We start from the raw sequence: 20,608 nt of genomic DNA, 5'->3' as shown, positions 1-20,608 counted from the left end.
AGGCGCAGCCCCGACCCCCGCCGCCGTCACTTCCGGTTCCTGGTGGCCGGCGCCGAGGGATGACGCGCGCCTCGCCCCGCCCCCCTGGGGGCCGCACTTGCGGCCGGCGCACGCGCGCGACTTGAGCTCTCGCGGGAAGCGGCCCGGACGTTAGGGGCGGGTGGAGGCGGGCCGAGGCGGGCCGCTGGGCGTGGCGGCGAGAGGAGGGACATGGACAGGCGCGGGCGGGGCGGGAAGCCGGCCTCGAGCTCGGCCCCTCAGCCGCCGCAGACGCCGCCGCAGCCTCGGAAGGAGAGGAGGCCCAGCATGTTCGAGAAGGAGGCAGTGAGTGCGGGGGCGGGGAGGGCGTCGGTGAGCGGCCCGCTGCCCTCCTGCCCCCAGCGCGCGCCTGGGGGGCCTCGCGCTCCTGACGGGACCTCGTGCTCCTGACGGGGCCTCGCGCTCCTGACCGGCCTCATGCTCCCGACGGGCCTCGTGCTCCCGACGGGACCTCGTGCTCCCGACGGGCCTCGCGCTCCCGACGGGCCTCGTGCTCCTGACGGGACCTCGCGCTCCTGACCGGCCTCATGCTCCCGACGGGCCTCGTGCTCCTGACGGGGCCTCGCGCTCCTGACGGGCCTCCTTTTTTTTTTTTTTTTTTTTTAATTTTTATTTATTTATTCGTGCTCCTGACGGGGCCTCGCGCCCCTGACGGGGCCTCGTGCTCCTGACGGGACCTGGTGCTCCCGACGGGGCAGACCCACGCTCCTGACGGGACCTCGCGCTCCCGACGGGGCTTCGTGCACCCGACGGGCCTCGTGCTCCCGACGGGCCTCGTGCTCCCGACGGGCCTCGCGCTCCTGACGGGGCCTCGTGCTCCTGACCGGCCTCGTGCTCCTGACGGGGCCTCGCGCTCCTGACGGGGTCTCGTGCTCCCGACGGGACCTCGTGCCGTGACCGGGACCTCGCGCCCCTGACAGGCCTCGCGCTCCTGACGGGCCTCGTTTTTTTTGTTTTTGTTTTTGTTTTTTATTTATTCGTGTTCCTGACGGGGCCTCGTGCTCCTGACGGGACCTGGTGCTCCCGACGGGGCAGACCCACGCTCCTGACGGGACTTCGTGCCCCTGACGGGGCCTCTTGCCATCACCAGGACCTCGTGCCATGACCCGAGCCTCGTGCTCCTGACGACCGCGCAGGCGTGGACAGCAGTGCACACGTGCTGCGTTTCAAGGACAAGCGTCCGATATGTGGAGCTTTCAGAAGCAGCTGCAGTCCCCGTATTTGAGGGACCTGCAGGAGAAAAAAAATAAATGCAGGACTTACTGTCTGGAATTAATGGAGGATGCCACTCACTTTCCCGGGTGGGATGACACCAGGATTTGTGTGGGATCCTAGTCCAGAAAGCATGACTGCAGTCGAGACTCCTCCTCTTGCTGAGACATTAAGTGAGGAAGGAATTTGTTCAAGGGGACGGAACCATAAGGTCAGAGGGAGTCTGGCCCCCCCCTGCGGGGCGCCTGGCCTGCTCCTCCCGTGGTTTCCTTTCCCACCTACTTCGTGGGACCCATACGCCAGGCTGAAGGAGAGCAGAGCCTAAATATTTCAAGTAATGAAACAGGAATCAGAACAGATCACAGCAATATTTTAGGTTCTTTTTATTTTAAAATATTATATTATTTATTCCTGAGAGACAAGAGAGAGGGGGCAGAGACACAGGCAGAGGGAGAAGCATGCTCTCTGCGGGGAGCGGGATGCAGGGACTCGATCCTCGATCCTCGGACCCAGGATTGTGACCTGAGCCAAAGGCAGACGGTCACCCGCTGAGCCACTCAGGCGTCCCAACAATTTAGGTTCTAATGACACCATTTTACAAAGGGAAAAACAGATGAGAGGAGGAAAAATAAAGCAAGTTCACAAAATGAAGAGCACGAGGAGAGCAAGGCCAGAAACCTTACTCTGTTGGAGCTGGAGTTTCATGCTCCCAAAAGCTGAGCTGGGCAGTTTGGCCCCTGAGCAACATGAACTCCAACCACACGGATCTACTTACAGATTTTTTCAATAAATAAGTTTAAAAATTTGAGGGGTATTTGTAACAATTTGGAAAAACATTTCTCTACCTGACTTTATTGTAAGAATATAGTATATAACGTGTATTAACTAGCTGTTTGTATTATTGGCAAGGCTTCTGGTCAGCAGTAGACAATACATTAAGTTTTGGAGGAGTCAAAAGTTAGAAATTTTTTCTTTTTCTTTTTTTTTTTTTTTTTTTTTTTACTGGAGGCAGTGGTCAGTGCCCCTGACCTTCGAGCTCAAGGATCAATGGTGTTGCCTGGTAATAAATCTGTCTCATACATAGATCACTAGCAACAAAGAAAAATTTCTGTATTTTGAGGCGGACAAAGGTGACTTTTAGGAATTACTGCCTGCTAAAGGTCAGAAGTGGTCTTGAAAAATGAATAAGACTGAATCCTAAAAGATATATATACAGATACAGATAGATAGAGATAGAGATAGAGAGAGAGATGTTACGTAGACCAAAGTCTGGGAGTAAAGGGACATGGACCAAGGTCATTGTTGCTTATTTGATAGGGCTGTCTTAAAGACCTAGGCTTCTAGGAGTCAGAAATTTTAATAGACCAGAAATTGTGAGGAAACTGAGAATGCATGCCACATATGCTCACTAAATATACATGAGGACAGTAAGTGCACTGATGTGTAATTTCTAACTTTTGGGTAGTAGACAATTCCTGTGTTCATTGGAAACATGAAGGTACACCACACAATTTAATCTATATAAATGTATTTTAATGTTATATAAGCTGTATCCATTTTTTTCTTCTTCTAGTAATAACGTCTCCATTTTCTTTTGGAGGATTAATCCATTCCTCATTGGATAGAGTTTTGATGAACTATCACTCTCTTTGTGTTATAGATGAGAACCAAATATGGCTAATTAGATGAACACTTCATGGAATACTGTAATAAAATGATTGAGATAAATTCAAATTGGGGACAGAATACTGATGTGCGTTGTGTCTGGTTCTTTAACCTTCTCTCCCGTTCTGTAAACTCTCACCAAAGATCCCAAAACCTTAAACAGATGACCAAAAAATTGAAGACTTGCTTAATTTCACTTGTGTACATACATTTTAAAATCTTAAATATAAGCAAACAGCCTTTAATTAGATTTTTTAAAATTTATTTAAGACAGAGTGTGTGTGTGCATGAACTGAGAGAAGGGGCAGAGAGAGAGGGAAAAGCAGACTCCCCACTGAGCAGGGAGCCTGACTTGGGGCTTGATCCCAGGACACTGGGATCATGACATGAGATGAAGGTAGATGGTTAACCAATCGAGCCACTCAGGCACTCCAAATAGCCTTTAATTAGTATATTAATATAATAATAATTGTTATAATATAGTGGCATCTTATAACTGAATTCCGTTTATTTTAGGATTATAAGCAGGCTCAACATGAGGAAATGCTATATCACTGGGTTAAAGTCAGGTTATTTTAGTAGATGTGAAAATGTTGATCAGAGGCACCTGGATGGCTCAGTGGTTGAGGGTCTGCCTTTGGCTCAGGTCACAATCCAGGGGTCCTGGGATCCAGTCCCACATTGGGCTCCTCATAGGGAGTCTGCTTCTCCCTCTGCCTGTGTCTCTGCCTCTCTCTGTCTCTCATGAATAAATTTTTAAAAATCTTTTAAAAAGTTGATCATATTTAAGACATTCCTAATTTTTAGAAGTAATTAGATTTTTCTGTAATGAAGAGATAAAATAATGAATAAAAGGAAAACTGAATCAAAAGGCCAAAATTATGGGATGCCTGGGTAACTCAGCTGTTGGACACCTGCCTTCGGCTCAGGTAGTAATTCTGGAGACCTGGGATCGAGTCCCACATCGGGCTTCCTGCATGGAGCCTGCTTCTCCCTCTGCCTGTGTCTCTGCCTCTCTCTGTGTGTGTCTCTCTCTATGTGTGTCTCTCTATGTGTGTCTCATTAATAAATAAATAATTCTTAAAAAGAAGATCAAAATTATATATAAGGAAGAAATGGTAGAGTTGTGAAGTTTCAGTATGTTAGAATCTGTTATTTTCAAACCATGCATGCATGCTCTATCCCCAAGGGACTCATTAGAGTTGGAAGCCACTGTAGTTACAAATACATTGTAGCTGTATCCCTTGAGTATATTGTGTGTGGGGGGGGGGGGGGGGGGGGGGGGGGGATGGCAATTACTCTAGAGAGGCATTCTCTGAATAGAACATAATAAAGTTTGTTTTTAAGAGGTTTAAGAAGCAAATAATACCTCTTTTCTCTAAAACATAATGCAGTCTGGTGAATAAAACAGAGTTTTGATGGACTTCAACTAGTAGACAACATGGAGTAACTCCTACCAGAAACTATTGAAAGTATTTTGCATGTGAGAAGGAAATAAGTTTGGGGGGTCAGAGGGCAGACTATTATGTCTCATCATGTCCCCTCAAAATGCCTATGTTGAAGTCCTAATCCCTGGTACCTCAGGATGTGACTGTATTTGGAGACAGAGCCTTTATTTATTTTTTAAAGATTTTATTTATTTATTCATGAGAGACACAGAGAGAGAGAGAGAGAGGCAGAGACACAGGCAGAGGGAGAAGCAGGGTCCCTGCAAGGAGCCCAAGATGGGACTTGATCCCGGGACCCAGGGATCATGACCTGAGCCAAAGGCAGAGGTTCAGTGACTGAGCCACCCAGGGGCTCCTGCAGACAGAACCTTTAAAGAGATAATTAAGTTAAAATGGAGTCATTAGGAACCAAGAAACAGACTCTTAAGTATAGAGAACCCACTGGTGATCACCAGCAGGGTAGTGGGTGGAATGATGGGAGAAATAGGTGATGGGGATTAGGATTACACATATCATGATGAGCACTGAGTCATCTACAGAAGTGTTGAGTCACTATATTGTACCCCTGAAACTAATATAACACTGTATGTTAACTACCCAGAATTAAAAAAAAAAAAAACAAAAACAAAAAACTTAAAAAGAAGAATGACTTATATGGATTATACATTTACCAGTAAATTATTTATTTTTTTTAATTTATAAAAACTATTTAAAAGAGCACTTTTAAACTTCTCATTTCTTTTTAAAATTCTCTTATACAAAACTTTATCCCCAAGTATAAAGACTTTTTAAGTATCCTTTAAAAAAAATGGGGTTGTTAGGGTGGACCTAATCTAACATGACGGGAGATTAGAACACAGGACAAACAGAGGGATGACCATATGAGGACATATCAAAACGCTGGTGGGGCACCTGGATGGCTCAGTGGTTGAGCATCTGCCTTTGGCTTAGGGCATGACCCCGGGGTCCTGGGATTGAGTCCCACATCGGGCTCCCCTCAGGGAGAGGGAAATACAGGACACAAAAACTTCATGTGTTCTTACAGAAATAGACATCCATAATTACAGTTGGAAATTTCAATACATCTCTATATCGATAATTTATAGAATAGACAAAAATCTAATAAAGATATAAAATATGTGAACAATAATTAACTTGAACTAGTGCACTTTTATTGCATACTCCATGCAACCACAGCTGAATAAATGTTCTTTATTTTTTTTAACATTTTTTTTTAATTTTCATTTTATGATAGTCACACACAGAGAGAGAGAGAGAGGCAGAGACATAGGCAGAGGGAGAAGCAGGCTCCATGCACCGGGAGCCCGACGTGGGATTCGATCCCGAGTCTCCAGGATCGCGCCCTGGGCCAAAGGCAGGCGCGCTAAACCGCTGCGCCACCCAGGGATCCCATAAATGTTCTTTAGAAGTGCACATGAAGCATCACTAAGATTATGTCCTGGGACATAGAAGAAGTCCCAATAACTTTAAAAGTATTCAGATCGGGGATCCCTGGGTGGTGCAGCGGTTTGGCGCCTGCCTTTGGCCCAGGGCGTGATCCTGGAGACCCGGGATCAAATCCCACGTCGGGCTCCCGGTGCATGGAGCCTCCTTCTCCCTCTGCCTGTGTCTCTGCCTCTCTCTCTCTCTCTGTGTGACTATCATAAATAAATAAAAATTTAAAAAAAAGTATTCAGATCATACAAAATATGTTCTTTGGCCATAATGGAATAAATTAAAAATCATTAACAGAAAAATATATAGAAAAGTACAAATTGTCTGAAAATTAAATGACGGTTCTGAATAACTTGAGATAAAGTAAAAGAGAAAATATTTTCAACTGAAAATGAACATATATTTCAAAAACTATAGGTAATAGCTATTGAAGTAGGTGGGGAAATTTATAGCCCTAAACATCTATATTAGAAACATTTTGAATCAGTATTTCAACTATCAGTTCAAATTAGAAAAAGAACCATCTAAATTCAAAGTAAGCAAAAGGAAGGAGGTAATAAAAACAAGAGTGAAAGTCAATGAAATAGCGAACTGAAAAACAAGATTAATGAAACCAAAGATATTTTGGAAAAATAAAGTTGATAAACTTCCCGCCTAAGAGTTGGCAAACAGCAGCCTGTGGGTCAAATGTGGCTTGCTGCCTATCTTTGCACAGCCTATGAGCTAAGAATGGTTTGTATATTTTTAAAGGGTTATTTTAAAAAGATAGATGGAGATGGTGAAAGAAGAGGACAAAAGGAGAGTTGGAGGAGAAGAAGCAGTGCAATTACCACAGTTGGTCCACAGTGTCTAAAATATTTACTAGCCGACTCTTTACAGAGAAAGTTTGCCAGCCCTTCCCGAAGTGAGACTAATCAGGAAAAGAAAAAGATCAATTCTCAATACCAGGAATGAGAGTGAAATTAAGAGCTGGTTCATTGAAAAGATAAACAAAATTGACAAACTTTTATCTAGATTTCACCAAGGAAAAGGAGAGGGCTCAAATAAAACCAGAAATGAAAGAAGAAAAACACATGAAAGAAAAGACATTGCAACTGATACCACAGACATACAAAGGATCATAGGAGATTACTAGCAATTATATGCCAAAAATTTGGACAGCTCAGAAAAAATGTGTAAATTCCTAAAATAGAAAAGTTGAACAGACCAATTAGTAGTAAGGAGATCAAATCAGCAATCAAAAACCTCCCAACAAACAATAGTCCAGGACCAGATGGCTTCACTGGTGAATTCTATTAAACAGTCAAAGAAGGATTAATACCAATCTTTCTCAAACTCTTCAAAAGAATAGAAGAGGAACTTCTATAACTTCCAAACTAATTATATGAGGCTGACATTACTTGGACACCAAAACTGTACAAGGACACCAAAGAAAAGAGAACTACAGGTCAATAAACCTAATGAATGTAGATGCAAAAATTCTCAGGAAAGTAGTAGCAAATCAAATGTCACCACTCTGCGTTACTCAGAACACTGGACTCACACTGACTGCAAACCTGCTTCTAGAACAGTTTGCCTTAAAGCCTTTGTTCTTTTTGGGCTTCAGCCCAAACCTAACTTCATTCAGAGAGGCCTTCTCTGATTGTTCGGTCTAAATTACAATGAGTTCTACCAAGTCATGTAATTTTATTTTATTTTATTTTATTTTTTAATTTTTATTTATTTATGATAGCCACAGAGAGAGAGAGAGAGGCAGAGACACAGGCAGAGGGAGAAGCAGGCTCCATGCACCGGGAGCCCGACGTGGGATTCGATCCCGGGTCTCCAGGATCGCGCCCTGGGCCAAAGGCAGGCGCCAAACCGCTGTGCCACCCAGGGATCCCCGTAATTTTATTTTTATAGCAATTGCTACTATTTAAATTCACTTACTCATTTTCCTATATGCTTTTTAATTTTTTTTTAAGATTTTATTTATTCTTGAGAAACAGAGAAAGAGAGAGGCAGAGACACAGGCAGAGGCTCCACGCAAGGAGCCCAACATGGGACTCGATCCCGGAACTCCAGGATCACACCCTGGGCCAAGGCAGGTGCTAAACCGCTGAGCCACCTGGGCTGCCTTGCTTTTTAATTGTTAATCAGCTCTCCTCTCTCCTAGAATTATCCCTCCATGAATGCAGACTACTTGATTATGAGTTAACATAAGCCAAACAATTAATCCCTGACTATTACAATGAAGCTCACCACTGTAACTTCAGAGCCTAGACCATTTATCTGGACCATATTAGGCACCAATAAACTCCTTTTCTTTAAGGAGTGTTGAATGGCAGATAATGAATGTTGAATGTCAAAAGCAGAATGATGTCTGTACCAAATCAATACTTTTTTTTTTTTTTTTTTATGATAGTCACACAGAGAGAGAGAGAGAGAGGCAGAGACATAGGCAGAGGGAGAAGCAGACTCCACGCACCGGGAGCCTGACGTGGGATTCGATCCCGGGTCTCCAGGATCGCGCCCTGGGCCAAAGGCAGGCGCCAACCCGCTGCGCCACCCAGGGATCCCCAAATCAATACACTTTTGTTATCTTTTCAACTTAAAACTTATTTATGTAAATGTTATGTAAAGACTTACAGAAATAATGGTATTTATTTGAAGACAAGTAAAAGTAAATTAAAATTGTAAGACTATGAAGGATAATATTTTCATAATCTCAGGGTAGAGAACCAGAAAGTTTTCTTAACATGCCTGTCTCCTAGCCCCCCCAATTGTCCTCTCTGGAGGCCTGTCTTGTTTCTGGTTCTTTTGTATCTTCCATGGATATTTTAAATATACGTATGCAAATTTGTGTTTATAGATAAATAGATGATAGCTAGCTAGTTAGATTCTTTTTTTTTTTTTTCTTTAACCCAACTGATAGCTAGGAGTGAATCTAGGATTCAGCAACTCCTTTATCACAGAAGTCAAGTAGAATGGAATTCCAAACTTTGTGCCAATTTTGTCCCATTATGCCAGGGTTCTTAAATCTTAAATTTCATTGTACGATTAAAAAAGTAATCTCTTTCTCTTCTCCTTCCCTGCTCTTTCAGTATGCACAGATTTTAAGAGACAGACTGAGAGAATCATTTCATGATGTTCAGTATGTAGAGCCTCCATTTGATGAATCAATTGCTGATCTAGGTAAAGAATGGAAGAGTGTCCTGGCAAAACTGAAGTTTGCTAATTCATATAGAATGGAACCATTGAAAAAATTCCAAGCTCATTCAGTAGAAACTAAAGTCCAGCAGATATTAAAGGTAGGTTGATAAATACATATAACAGCAGTATCTTAGCTTTGGGGGTTTGATAAACTTTATTAAGATCTATGGTGTATATTTGATTGATTTTTTTTTTGCAGCACTTATTTCTGAAAATGACAGTATTTTGTAGTCATACTCAAGAATCTTCACATCGATGCTGTGAGCTAGATTTAACTCTTTTGTTATTTCAACTTTTAATTATCCATAAATTATTTATCCCTCAGGTTTCATGTTTTCCCATATTTGGAGAAATGAGTTAAACAAGACACACTGAATCTGTAAATGGGTATGAACAGTTGGTTCCTGTACACTAACACGTCTAAGGACAAGTGGCTGCCAACATGCACACAGGTTCCCTTTTTTAAACTGACTGGAATCTAAAGGTCATTTAAGGCGGTTGTTTCCAGGCTAGTCCAAAAAAGCTTCTTCAATTTTATAAAATAATACTGCAATACTAATATTAATACCAGCATTATTTAAATGAGTGTTGGTATCTGAGGGCTATGTTGTTCAGACAGAAAGAATTCCATCTTTCGTAATAAAGAACCAAATCTTTTAAAATTTTTATAGAAAGTTTGAGGAATCCCCTTTTCGTCTGTGGTCTCCATTTCTGGGCACCAGGCACCCAGGCAAAATTTTCTGATGGCTGGATTCCCCTCAGGGACTCCACCAAGCCTGAGTCTACCCGACATATGTTCCTTGTTTCAAACTTACCTCCTCTGTCAGTTCACAAGGTGAATTCCCTCAGTAACAACTGATGTGAGCTAGCTGTTGGGAAGAAAGTTTCTATGTAATTTATTTTGTATAAATGATTAGTACCTTTTTAATCATATCAAAGTTAATTATCTAAATGAATTAACTTTTATTAATACAGAAGAATATTTAAGAGGGCTACTCTAGCCTCCCTCGACTACCATAGACAGGTACATTTCTAAGCTGAACTATTAATTGTTGGATGATATTTGGCAATGATAGTATGACTTAAGGAAATAAAGAATGTCAACTCAATTTAATACAATAAAGTAATTACTGATTACCTTCTTATCTAAACATTAACAGCAGACATAATGTGACATGAGAGTATACATTTTGGTGTGTCTCTTGCTTGGCCTTACCACATAGACTGAGTTCAGATTTATTGAACATAATAGGATTTCAAATTGTATTTACATGCCATAATTTACAGAATTGTGTTGAGCAAGACGGGGCCTGGAACAGCTGATTGGATATGAAGGTGGATAGCTAGAGGTCATAAGGGCAGGGCTTTTCCCTTGGGTTCACAGAACATTCAACATAGCTCTAGAGAAATAGTATACACTGCTGGGGCTTGTGGGAATCTTCCTATAGCAAGCACTCATTGTTTGTTAAATAAGAGCAGGTGGGGGTGGGCCCCCTGGGTGGCTCAGTGATTGAGTGTCTGCCTTTGGCAGGGGGTATAATCCCGGAGTTCCCAGATCAGGTCCCACATCGGGCTTCCTGCATGGAGCCTGCTTCTCCCTCTACCTATGTCTCTAACTCTCTCTCTCTGCGTCTTTCATGAATAAATCAATCTTAAAAAAAAAAAAAAAAAAAGAGCAAGTGGGGGAAACCTGAGGTCTGTTAGGCAGATTCAGAAGAGAGAATAGAAAAAAAAAAAAAAAAAAAATAGAAAAAAAAAAAAAAAAAAAAGAAGAGAGAATAGATGTTGCTAAGTGCCTGGAAGATGACGAACCACAGCCAATGCCTGAGGGAAACAAATGCTTCTAGACAGAAGTTTTAGATCCAGCACCATTCTAGAAGGGAAACAAACAAACAAAAAAAGAGCAACATATTTGTTGTTACATGCCTATAAAATTAGCTAGTAGGAGCTCCTTTGTTATCACAGGACCCAGAACCATGGTTCATTCATCACTGCCCAGGTCAGTCAAAGGCACTTGCAGTTGGCTAGCTCACTAGGTGGCCCAGTCTGCTTATGGGCTGTGGGAAAGCTTCGTACTTCATAACACACATGTGTCTCCCCAGCTGTAATTAATCCATAGCCGATGTGGTGGAAAACCTGGGATCTCCTCGGCGTCCACCTGGAGACCTGAGAGAGAGCAGTAGAGTGCAAAGCCATGGGGAGAGGGCTAGAGAAGTGGCTTAATTCAGGAAGACTGGGGAAGACAGGAGTCACATGATACAAACTCCTGTCCAGGAAATTCAGGCTTTAGGAAAACTCAAGTCTGAGTTTTAGCTAATATGGAAATTATAGAAAAATTTCCTTCATCTACTTAAGAATCCCCAGAAGCATTCTTTTAAAATTCCCATGTCTCCCTAACAGCTGTATGATGGGGTGATCTAGTTAAGGAAAACTTACAGGTTAAGGGTTGGTAATGAAGAGAAATTGAATGTAGCTAAAAGCCAAAATAAACTTTATTCAACATTATTATTGAAATCGATTGGTAAAACAGTCATTTAATGTTATTTGGTTGGGAATGCATGTATTTTTTTAAGTTATATGTATTATTTAGACACATGTTTTCTTGAGTTTTTATGTAGAAAATATTTGGTTTGAAAATGAAAATGTTTTTCCTGTTCTTTTAAAGGAGAGTCTTAAGGATGTCAAATATGATGATAAAGTCTTCTCTCATTTGTCACTTGAATTAGCAGACCGCATCTTGTCAGCAGTGAAAGAATTTGGGTACCACCGTTACAAGTTCGTTATAAAAGTATTATTTATTCAAAAGACTGGTCAGGCAATAAATGTGAGTACCACACTGACCCAGCATCTATCAGCCAGTTCTCTGAGTTCTCCCCTCTAGTGACCTGACCCTTCCTGTGCCATCCACCTGCAGGGCACTTCAAGGTTCTAAGGTGCCTCTCTGACAAATGACAATTTTGTTAGCTCTGTCTTCCTTCACTACCTATTATTTGAAAAGTACTAACCCAGAGATGGCGATTTTCTACTGATAATTTATTAAACTGTAGCTATCCTGTTCCTTGATCATACTAATTTTGACAATTTAATGTCATTTGATAATTAACAAGTAAATTTATTTTGAGGACTAATGGGAATTAGGTACTGAGAAAAAGACAGAAAATGGGGAGACGCAGACCATGATTCTCCAGGATTTTTTACCATACTTGAGGGCAGAAAACAACGCAGGTCGGAGTTTAAGAAATGGGATAGGGTGGATGGTGGGACAGCCCGGTGTTCGAGTCTGGTTGGCCTAGATACAAACACTGGCAGCTGCAGTCAGAGCCTGTAGCCTGGGCCTAATCGCTCTTTTCATCTGTAAGATGGGGATGGTGACCCTGGCTGCAGCTGCCCTGAGGATCAAATGAGATGGTAAGAAAGCCCTCTACGTGGTCTCTGGCACAGAGTCCTCAGTAAGCAGCAAGGGGATTATTGTCATTTACAAATATGATTGCACACCACTGGGCCACATGAGGTTCTTGTGAGCTGCCCGTGAATGTGTGGCAGCTGGACACAGTTTGCAGTCTTTGTGGATGAGTGACGTGCATGTGGAAGCAGGCAGAGGAGTGGTAGCCACATGAGAGTGAGTGACACAGAGGTGCCTTGGATCCTGGAGAGGAGAGCACTGGCACATAGGTCTAGTTGGTGGCAGGTGCTCCACGGAGGAGGGTAAGGTAGGACAATGTGCCAGAGTGGCAGAATGACTGCTGGGGCTGTCTGGAGATGGGAAATGCCCTCTGGTAAGCTGAACATCAAGAAGAAACCAGCTGTGCTGGAGACCTGCCCCCCGAGAACACGGGAGAGCAAAGATGCCAAGGCCGTGGGGGCCCTGTGTGCTTGGTTAATAACCTGTGTGCTTGTGGTATATTTGGGTAGCGGACACGGGTAGGATGTATATTGCATAACGGTACTGTACTGGCTGAGTGGGTTTCCTTATGTGGGAAATGTTCTGAGCAGGTGGGAGCAGACGACCTGTGACAGCCTTGCTTGGAAGTTACACTATGTCACATTCTTTTGCTCAGAGCAAGTCCCAAGGTTAATTCATACTCAAGGGGTGGAGATATAGAAGCCGTGAAAGGTTTGTGGCCATGTGCATCCACCACGGAAAAGTAGGCTGTAGTCAAATTGTGTGGCTTTGTGAGCAAAGCAAAAGATTTAGAATTTTCTCTAACAGCCTGCTTGTATAATCAATGCCATTTCTTTATTTCAAAATAATGTTCTAATAAACTTTCCCTTGAAAATACCTTAAGGATGGAAAGGAAAATTCCATACCATGAACTATAACACAGCAGAGTTGTATTGTATGCAGAACTCTTAACCCAGTTACAGAGGGCTTTCATCCCCCAACCAGATGCTCTGCTAAGGTCCAGTCTCCATGTCAGATAAGGACCGCTCCAGGAAGAGAAGAGGGGCCCCTTCTGGAAAAGGGAAATTGGACAAATTACTTTCAAAATATCACTATCTAAGATACCGTATAGACTTGACGATTACTTCTTAACATGTTCTACCTAAAGTTGGTCTTTCGAAATTTGTGTGTCACAGATCGCCAGCAGATGGATCTGGGATGTTGCATGGGACAGCTGGGTTGGGGCAAAACATGAAACGGAAACGTATGTTGCCTTGGCCCTGGTGTTTGCTCTCTATTGTGAATAGCTCATTACATGTACGGGAGTGCCTTGCTTCTCAACTTTTCCAAGATATGTGACTTTGAAGATTTGCCAACTTCACAGTAGCTTTGATTAGCTATACTTTTGCCTCCAGTTGAAGCTTCATTGTATTCTTGTAACAACAAACAAGGCCACGTTTTTACCTTCATACTTACTTGTTATAATATTTATTAAAGTTCTATTACCCCAAAGTATAAAAGTATGAATGATACATAAGGGGATAGACAGATATGAGTATATAAATACTTCTAAGTAGATTCTAATATAGGGAAATTATTTATTCTTTTTAGATTTGAGACAATTAGAATTTGCTACAGGAAATGTAGCAATTATGACAGGCCTTGTAAAGTATCACATTAAATGATTAAAACATATATTGGAAAACTTCTAAAGGCAGTTGTATGTTTGAATGGTATTTTAATACATTGTAGGCATTCTTTGGAAAGAAATTACCAAGTTTGAAAGAAAGATATTCATGTATTTAACACATTCCTAACCAATCAAAATGCTCAAGAGTGTGTGGTCATTCTTTTCGTTAATCTGTCAGTTAAGCTCTTTTTAGATGCAAGAACTGAAAAACCTAATCCAGTTCTTAAAAAAAGGAAAATTTTATTTTCCAGGCATTTGGCCAAGGATCCAGGTTTTTTCTGTCTTCCCCTCTCCGCCAGACTTTTACATACATTTGTCTAACTTGATATAATTTAACCATGTTCCTGTCTATGAATAGACGGGTCATGGTTGGCTCCTTGGGGCTGGGGCTGCATCCCCCTGGGAGCACAGGGCCGCGTGGCAGGAGCACACCCCACCTTCAGAGCTCTTCCAGCAGGGAAGAGGGGGTGGGCTTGGAGGAGGCGACCAGCCTGTGATCATGTGACTTTCAGGGTCATAATTGGAACTTGAAAAACCTTGTCCAACTTAAAGGATGGTAAAAACAGCCAACACTGGGAGGTTGAAAGGTAGGGGAGAGTGTTCTTCTCACTAACGTGTCGTAATGAGTCGGATGATCCAGGACTAGCAGTTCAGGGCCACACAGCGCAGACATGATCTTTGTCTCCTAAATTGTCTTCCATATGGGAGTTCACAGCCGCGAACCTGGGCCACAGAAGTGATGACAAGCCCGTGCTCGGGTGAAGCGCGACCTTCCTGACTTGCCGGATTCCCTGGGGGTAAAGCTCACGGCCTCAGGGGCTGTTTGTAAAGTGGGATCTGGGGGTGATGAATAACCAGGCGCTCGCGGCCGCCGTGGAGCCCCGGGCCTTCCCTGCTGCCTGCCGCCGCCTGCACTGGGCCGCGGGGTCCCCTCCGCTCTGCCCTCGCTCCCCCTTCCCCGCCCACGACCAACTAACCCTCCACACCCCCGGGGCCCCTCTGGGGGGGCGGGGTGGAGCCGCCCGTGGGCGCCGCGTCCCGGGAGGTGCCGCGTGCGGAGTCCATCCGCCGCCAAGGGCTTGCGTCGCCGCGAGATCCTGGGGATCCTCGGCTTCCCGCGGACCGTGGCGGGGCGGCCGTCCTGTGCCCGCCGGCCCCGCCTCGGCTCCCCGCGGCCTTCTGAGCTGGGCTCCTCTGCCCACCGTCGGGTGCGACTCCTCGGGGGCCCCGGGCCTGTGCGCGGCTCTGCTGCCCGCCGCTCGGCCTCCACTCTCGGGCCGCCTCCGCCGCCCTCCTTTGTCCTTCCGTCGCGCGGCCCCCCGGTCAGCCAGGCCTGTGCCCGGGCCGCCGGCAGCAGGACGCAGGAGGCCGCAGGAGGCCGCAGGAGGCCATAGCAGGACGCAGGAGGATGCAGGAGGCCGCAGCAGGACGCAGGAGGCCGCAGCAGGACGCAGCAGGACGCAGGAGGCCGCAGCAGGACGCAGGAGGCCGCAGCAGGACGCAGCAGGCCACAGGAGGCCGCAGCAGGATGCAGGAGGCCGCAGGAGGCCACAGCAGGACGCAGGAGGCCACAGCAGGCCGCAGGAGGCCGCAGCAGGACGCAGCAGGACACAGGAGCCCGCAGCAGGATGCAGGAGGCCGCAGGAGGCCACAGCAGGACGCAGGAGGCCGCAGCAGGACGCAGGAGGCCGCAGCAGGATGCAGGAGGCCGCAGGAGGCCACAGCAGGACGCAGGAGGCCATAGCAGGACGCAGGAGGATGCAGGAGGCTGCAGCAGGACGCAGGAGGCCGCAGCAGGCCGCAGCAGGCCGCAGCAGGCCGCAGCAGGCCCCAGCCCAAGCCCCAGGCCCCTCCCGGCACCCCGGCCGGAGCATCAGACAAGGTCTGGTCAGAGAGCAGCGCGACCGGATCTCCGGCCTCCTCCGAACAGGCTCCGGGAACAACTTAGGACTCCAGCGGGTTTTGGAGTCTTCCCTTAACTAGGGCCTGCCTTGCTCTTGCTCCCAAGGTGGAGACCCGTGTGACAGGAGGGCATGTGCAGAACAGCCTCCAAAGGAGGGGAAGACAGAAAACCCAAAACTATAAACAAATAGATAAAAGGCCAAGGCCAGCATGAGCGGAAATGACTTGTCAAGAGGACTTGCGGACAGAAGCGAAGCATGTCTCGGGCGGCACCGGTCTCCACTGCCCTACCTTCCTTCCCACCTGCTCTGTCTGCCCTGGAGGCGGCGACAAGGGCTCAGATGGCGTCAGCCATCATCCCATCTCCAGGGCCCAGCAAGCCGGGTAGGCCCGAGAGCCCAGGTAAGGGTGCGGGGCCGGGCTCCAAAAGGGCACAGCCAGGGCACCCTGGCAGCTCTGTCCGGGAGGGGTCAGCCCCACCGTCACCCCTCGAGCAAAAGCTGCCTTCCAGTCCAGGCCTAAGGCCTGGGAGCCAGGGGCAGGGGGAGCTACCCATGTGGCCTCCCCGCCTGCACTGCTGCTGCCCACGGCCCGTGTGCTCCTTCTCTACCTTGAGGATGTGAGCGGGGGAGTCCCCCCTCCTCTCCACTGCCCCGAGCCCGCTCTGCGGGACGTCGCTGTCCACACAGACGGCCTGCGGTAAGGCAGTCCCCTGCAGCCTGGTGCTGGGACGCCCGACTCTGATTGCCACAGTCCAGGTAAGGAACCCCACCCCGCCAGCGGCCGGGTGCAGATGTCAGTGACCCTGCGGCAGTGACACTGACGGAGGAAGCACAACCCCCAGACCTCCTGCCAGTGCCCAGCCTGCGCAGCACAGGTGCAGGTGTCCGACCTGCATCCCGGTCCCCCCTGCAAGGCCCGTCAGGGACTGGTCACTGCTCCCCAGCTAGTCAGCGCTTCGGGCCACAGCACAGTGCCTCCTTGTCTCCCAGTGACAGACCCACATGACGGACGTTTTACAGAAGGGGACCATCAAAAGAAAATTTCATTTTACATTAGAATTTTGTTTAACAACATTTCCAAACAGTTGAAAGTGCATCAGAGAAATAAGAAATGAGGGGCTGAAAACGAAATTGGACCTGATTAGGAAATTTGAAAGTGATAAGTAAAGCCGAGAGGATGAGATCTAAGTCTGGTAACACTGGATCACTGTCTTTTAGGTTAAACTGCTCTGGGAACAGAAAACTGCTGTGGTGAAGACTTCCTTCCACTCAGGATAGAAGACTCTAATAATAATAACATTCCAGTGGGTCCTGCTGGCATTTGGGCTAAGTGTTGACGTTGTCCCGTCAAAAGGAAGCTGTAATTACAGAGAGACTGAAAAGCAAGCTTTTACTGCAGTAAAGTCGGGTTGCGTCCTTTTAGCGGCCCACAGAGTTGGTTAGCGTTGCGCCCTGGTTCAGCTTGCTGCGCCGGCCCGGGGTGCTGCTGGGAAACCTCCACCCGGATTGCACAGAACCCTTAGAGCAGGTGGTTGTGACAAAGGATAAAGATGTCCCCAGGAAGCCGCACTGATTGTTACTTCACTTTAGAGACACTCGGAGATATTTTACAACACTGAAAATGCAAAACATAAAATGTTGGAAGGAGTATGACAATTTATCAAGGCACAGAAAAGGCAAACGCTGTTCAAACTACCCTTGGTAAACGTTTGACAAAGAAAGCACTAATTCTCGGTGTTTCTTGTTTTAAATTACAGTGTACTAAATATTAGTTTTACGATTTAAAAATTCTCGTTTATAATTGGCAGTAAGGAAGTCGTAAATGTTTTACCAAAAGTTTTTGTAAAGTCATTGGGCAATTAGTTTTTCTCTATTAAGATCACTTTGCAAATAAATAAATAAATAAATAAATAAATAAATAAATAAATAAATAAGATCACTTTGCATGGTTTCAGCTTCTGTGTCATTTTTACAGTCCTGTGCTCTCATGAAAACTAGGAAGTCTGTACTCTAGCTTCCTGATTCCTTGATCAACTCACGTCTGGTGATATTTTCCTCTAGCCCACCTTGGTCATCTACTCCTTGGTGCATCCTGTAGACTTTGCCATCATCAATATTAGTGTGACCTCTGAAATCTTGGACTCAAGCAGGTAACTTTTTATGCAATCATTTCCTGTCCTTAGCGCTCAGCACCTGTAGAATCTCACTGAAATCTCCATTCGACTCCCTTCTCCGCTGTTTAAGAGCCCGTCGTTATTCCCTTATAACATATGCAAATTAGGGACCCCTGGGTGGCTCAGTGGTTGAGGGCCTTCCTCTGGCTCAGGTCGTGACCCTGGGATGAGTCGGGCTCCCTGAAGGGAGCCTGCTTCTCCCTCTGCCTGGGTCTCTGCCTCTCTCTCTCTGTGTCTCTCATGAATGAATAAATAAAATCTTAAACACACACACACACAAATTCCTTTCCCTCTCTTACTCATCTGGGAAAACCCCTTTCTGAAGGAAATGCATATTCATAGCCTGCATTCAAGTAGCTAAATCTGACAGAGAGCATGCAAGAACCGGCCCAACTGGTTTCCCTTGGAGGTGTCCACCACAAATCTGTAGCAGGCAACCCGCTTGGCATCCTAGCAACTTTCCTCTCCTACCTCCACTCCTATCTACTTATTCCCCTCCTCTCCTCACTTCTCATGGGTAGTTTCACCGCCTATTTCATTCAGGAAAAGAAGTATCAGAGGAAAATCAAGTCTTCCTCTACCAAGTCTCAAATCCTACTTGCATCTGCAGCCATGTTCAGTTTTCTGTCTTGTCACAGTGGATGGAAGGTGCTTCTTGCTGTCAAGGATTTGCCCTGCGCCTGCACCAGGTTCATGGTCTTCCAAGAACTGCCTCCCCCTGCTCCTGCACCATGATGCCCCTCACCTCCCCCTCTTCAGCATTCAAGCTCCCTGACCTGTGTCCCAACCTAAAGACAGCAACCCACCTCCCAAGCTACCTTCCTTCTCCGGTACTTGGTACCTGGCACAAACCGCTTGACATCCTGGCCTCTTGTTCCCTCCTCAAGGGACTTCAGTCTAGCTTTTGAAGCTGCCATTCCTATGAAACACCTCAAAATGATTACGTTTCCTAATTACCCCCAGATTGCTAAGACATTTTTCTGTCCTCATCTTATTGAACTTCTCAATTGACGTAGTTGACCAGTCCCTTTTAGAAACACTCTATGCTCTCAGTTTACAATAGCTGCCACTTAGTGTTCTGCTCCTTTCCTACCCATTTCCAACCTAGCACGTAGTAAGGTAGTACTTGATGAATTCTTCCTTCTATCACCTAACATAATTCTTACTTCATAGTAGCTTTCCACAAAATATTTGTGAAATAATCAGATGGACGTTGTTATTTTAATCCTACAAACGAGGAAATGGAGTTTCAGAGATTAAAAATTTACCGATTATGGATCACATGGCTATCAAGTGGCACAGTTGGTACTGATCATAATCTTAACTTTTTATTTTTTTATTTTTAAAGATTTTATTTATTTATTCATGAGAGACACGGAGAGAGGCAGAGACAAAGGCAGAGGGAGAAGCAGGCTCCTCACAGGGAACCCAATGCAGGACTCCACCCCTGGACTGCGATCACGACCTGAGCAGATGCTCAACCACTGAGCCACCCAAGTATCCCAACTTTTTTTTTTTAAGAGAGAGTTGAGGGGGGTGGGGGGAGTAGAGGCTGAGGGAGACTCCTAAGCAGGTGCCACACTGAGTACAGAGCCCTACACAGAGCTCCATCTCACCATCCTGAGATCAAGAGTTGGAAGCTGGGACGCCTGGGTGGCTTAGTGGTTGAGTATCTACCTTTGGCTCAGGGCCTCATCCTGGAGTTCCAGGATCGAGTCCCACATTGGGGTCCCCACGGGAAGCTTGCTTCTCCCTCTGCCTCTCTCTGTGTCTCTCATGAATAAATGGATATGATCAAGAAAGAAAGAAAGAAAGAAAGAAAGAAAGAAAGAAAGAAAGAAAGAAAGAAAGCGAGCGAGTTGAATGCTCAGGCGACTGAGCCACTCAGGAGCCCCCAAAATCCTAACTCTTGATCTTTGTTCTCCCTGATTGCATAGTACCACCACCCTGTATATCTCACCCCCAACTCCTGGAATCTGCCTTCATTTACCCTATCCTCAAGCCACGGTGGAGTAGCTGATGTGCCTAATTATGCTTCCTACTTTTCCACCTCTCAGTCTTTTTCAGGCTTGAAATCCTTTTTCCAGTTTCAGTTGTACATTTACCTGTAATTTTCCCATCAGTCTCTTAAGATACTTTCCAGTTCTAGGTCAACTTTAAAATCTGAATGTACTTGCAAGTAAATTTTTCCCACCTAAATTGCCTTTTTATTTTTAAAGATTTTATTTATTTATTCATGGGAGACACAGACAGAGAGGCAGAGAACAGAGGGGGAAGGAGAAACAGGCTCCTCATAGGGAGCCTGACGTGGACACGGGCCTCTATCCCGGACCCCGGGATCACTCCCGAGCCCGAGGCAGATGCTCATCCGCCCAGCCCCCCGGGTGCCCCTAAACTGCCTCTAAACACATTTATATAATTGCATCATATTCTTTTGGTGTTGACAC

General features: G+C 45.6%; 1 protein-coding gene across 1 annotated transcript; it reads left to right on the top strand.

Annotated features, from left to right (window-relative positions):
• The first annotated feature begins 171 nt into the window (after positions 1-171).
• On the top strand, positions 172-13,913 carry DYNLT2 (dynein light chain Tctex-type 2). Its single transcript, XM_038555020.1, has 4 exons — positions 172-324; positions 8,903-9,109; positions 11,677-11,835; positions 13,590-13,913. The coding sequence occupies exons 1-4, from the start codon at positions 211-213 to the stop codon at positions 13,698-13,700; spliced, it is 591 nt and encodes a 196-aa protein (XP_038410948.1). The 5' UTR covers positions 172-210; the 3' UTR covers positions 13,701-13,913.
• The last annotated feature ends 6,695 nt before the right edge of the window (positions 13,914-20,608 follow it).

This window comes from Canis lupus, chromosome 12 (genome assembly GCF_011100685.1).
Source record: "Canis lupus familiaris isolate Mischka breed German Shepherd chromosome 12, alternate assembly UU_Cfam_GSD_1.0, whole genome shotgun sequence".
NCBI classification, from domain to species: Eukaryota; Metazoa; Chordata; class Mammalia; order Carnivora; family Canidae; genus Canis; species Canis lupus.
This window is presented reverse-complemented; position numbering and strand designations above follow the sequence as displayed.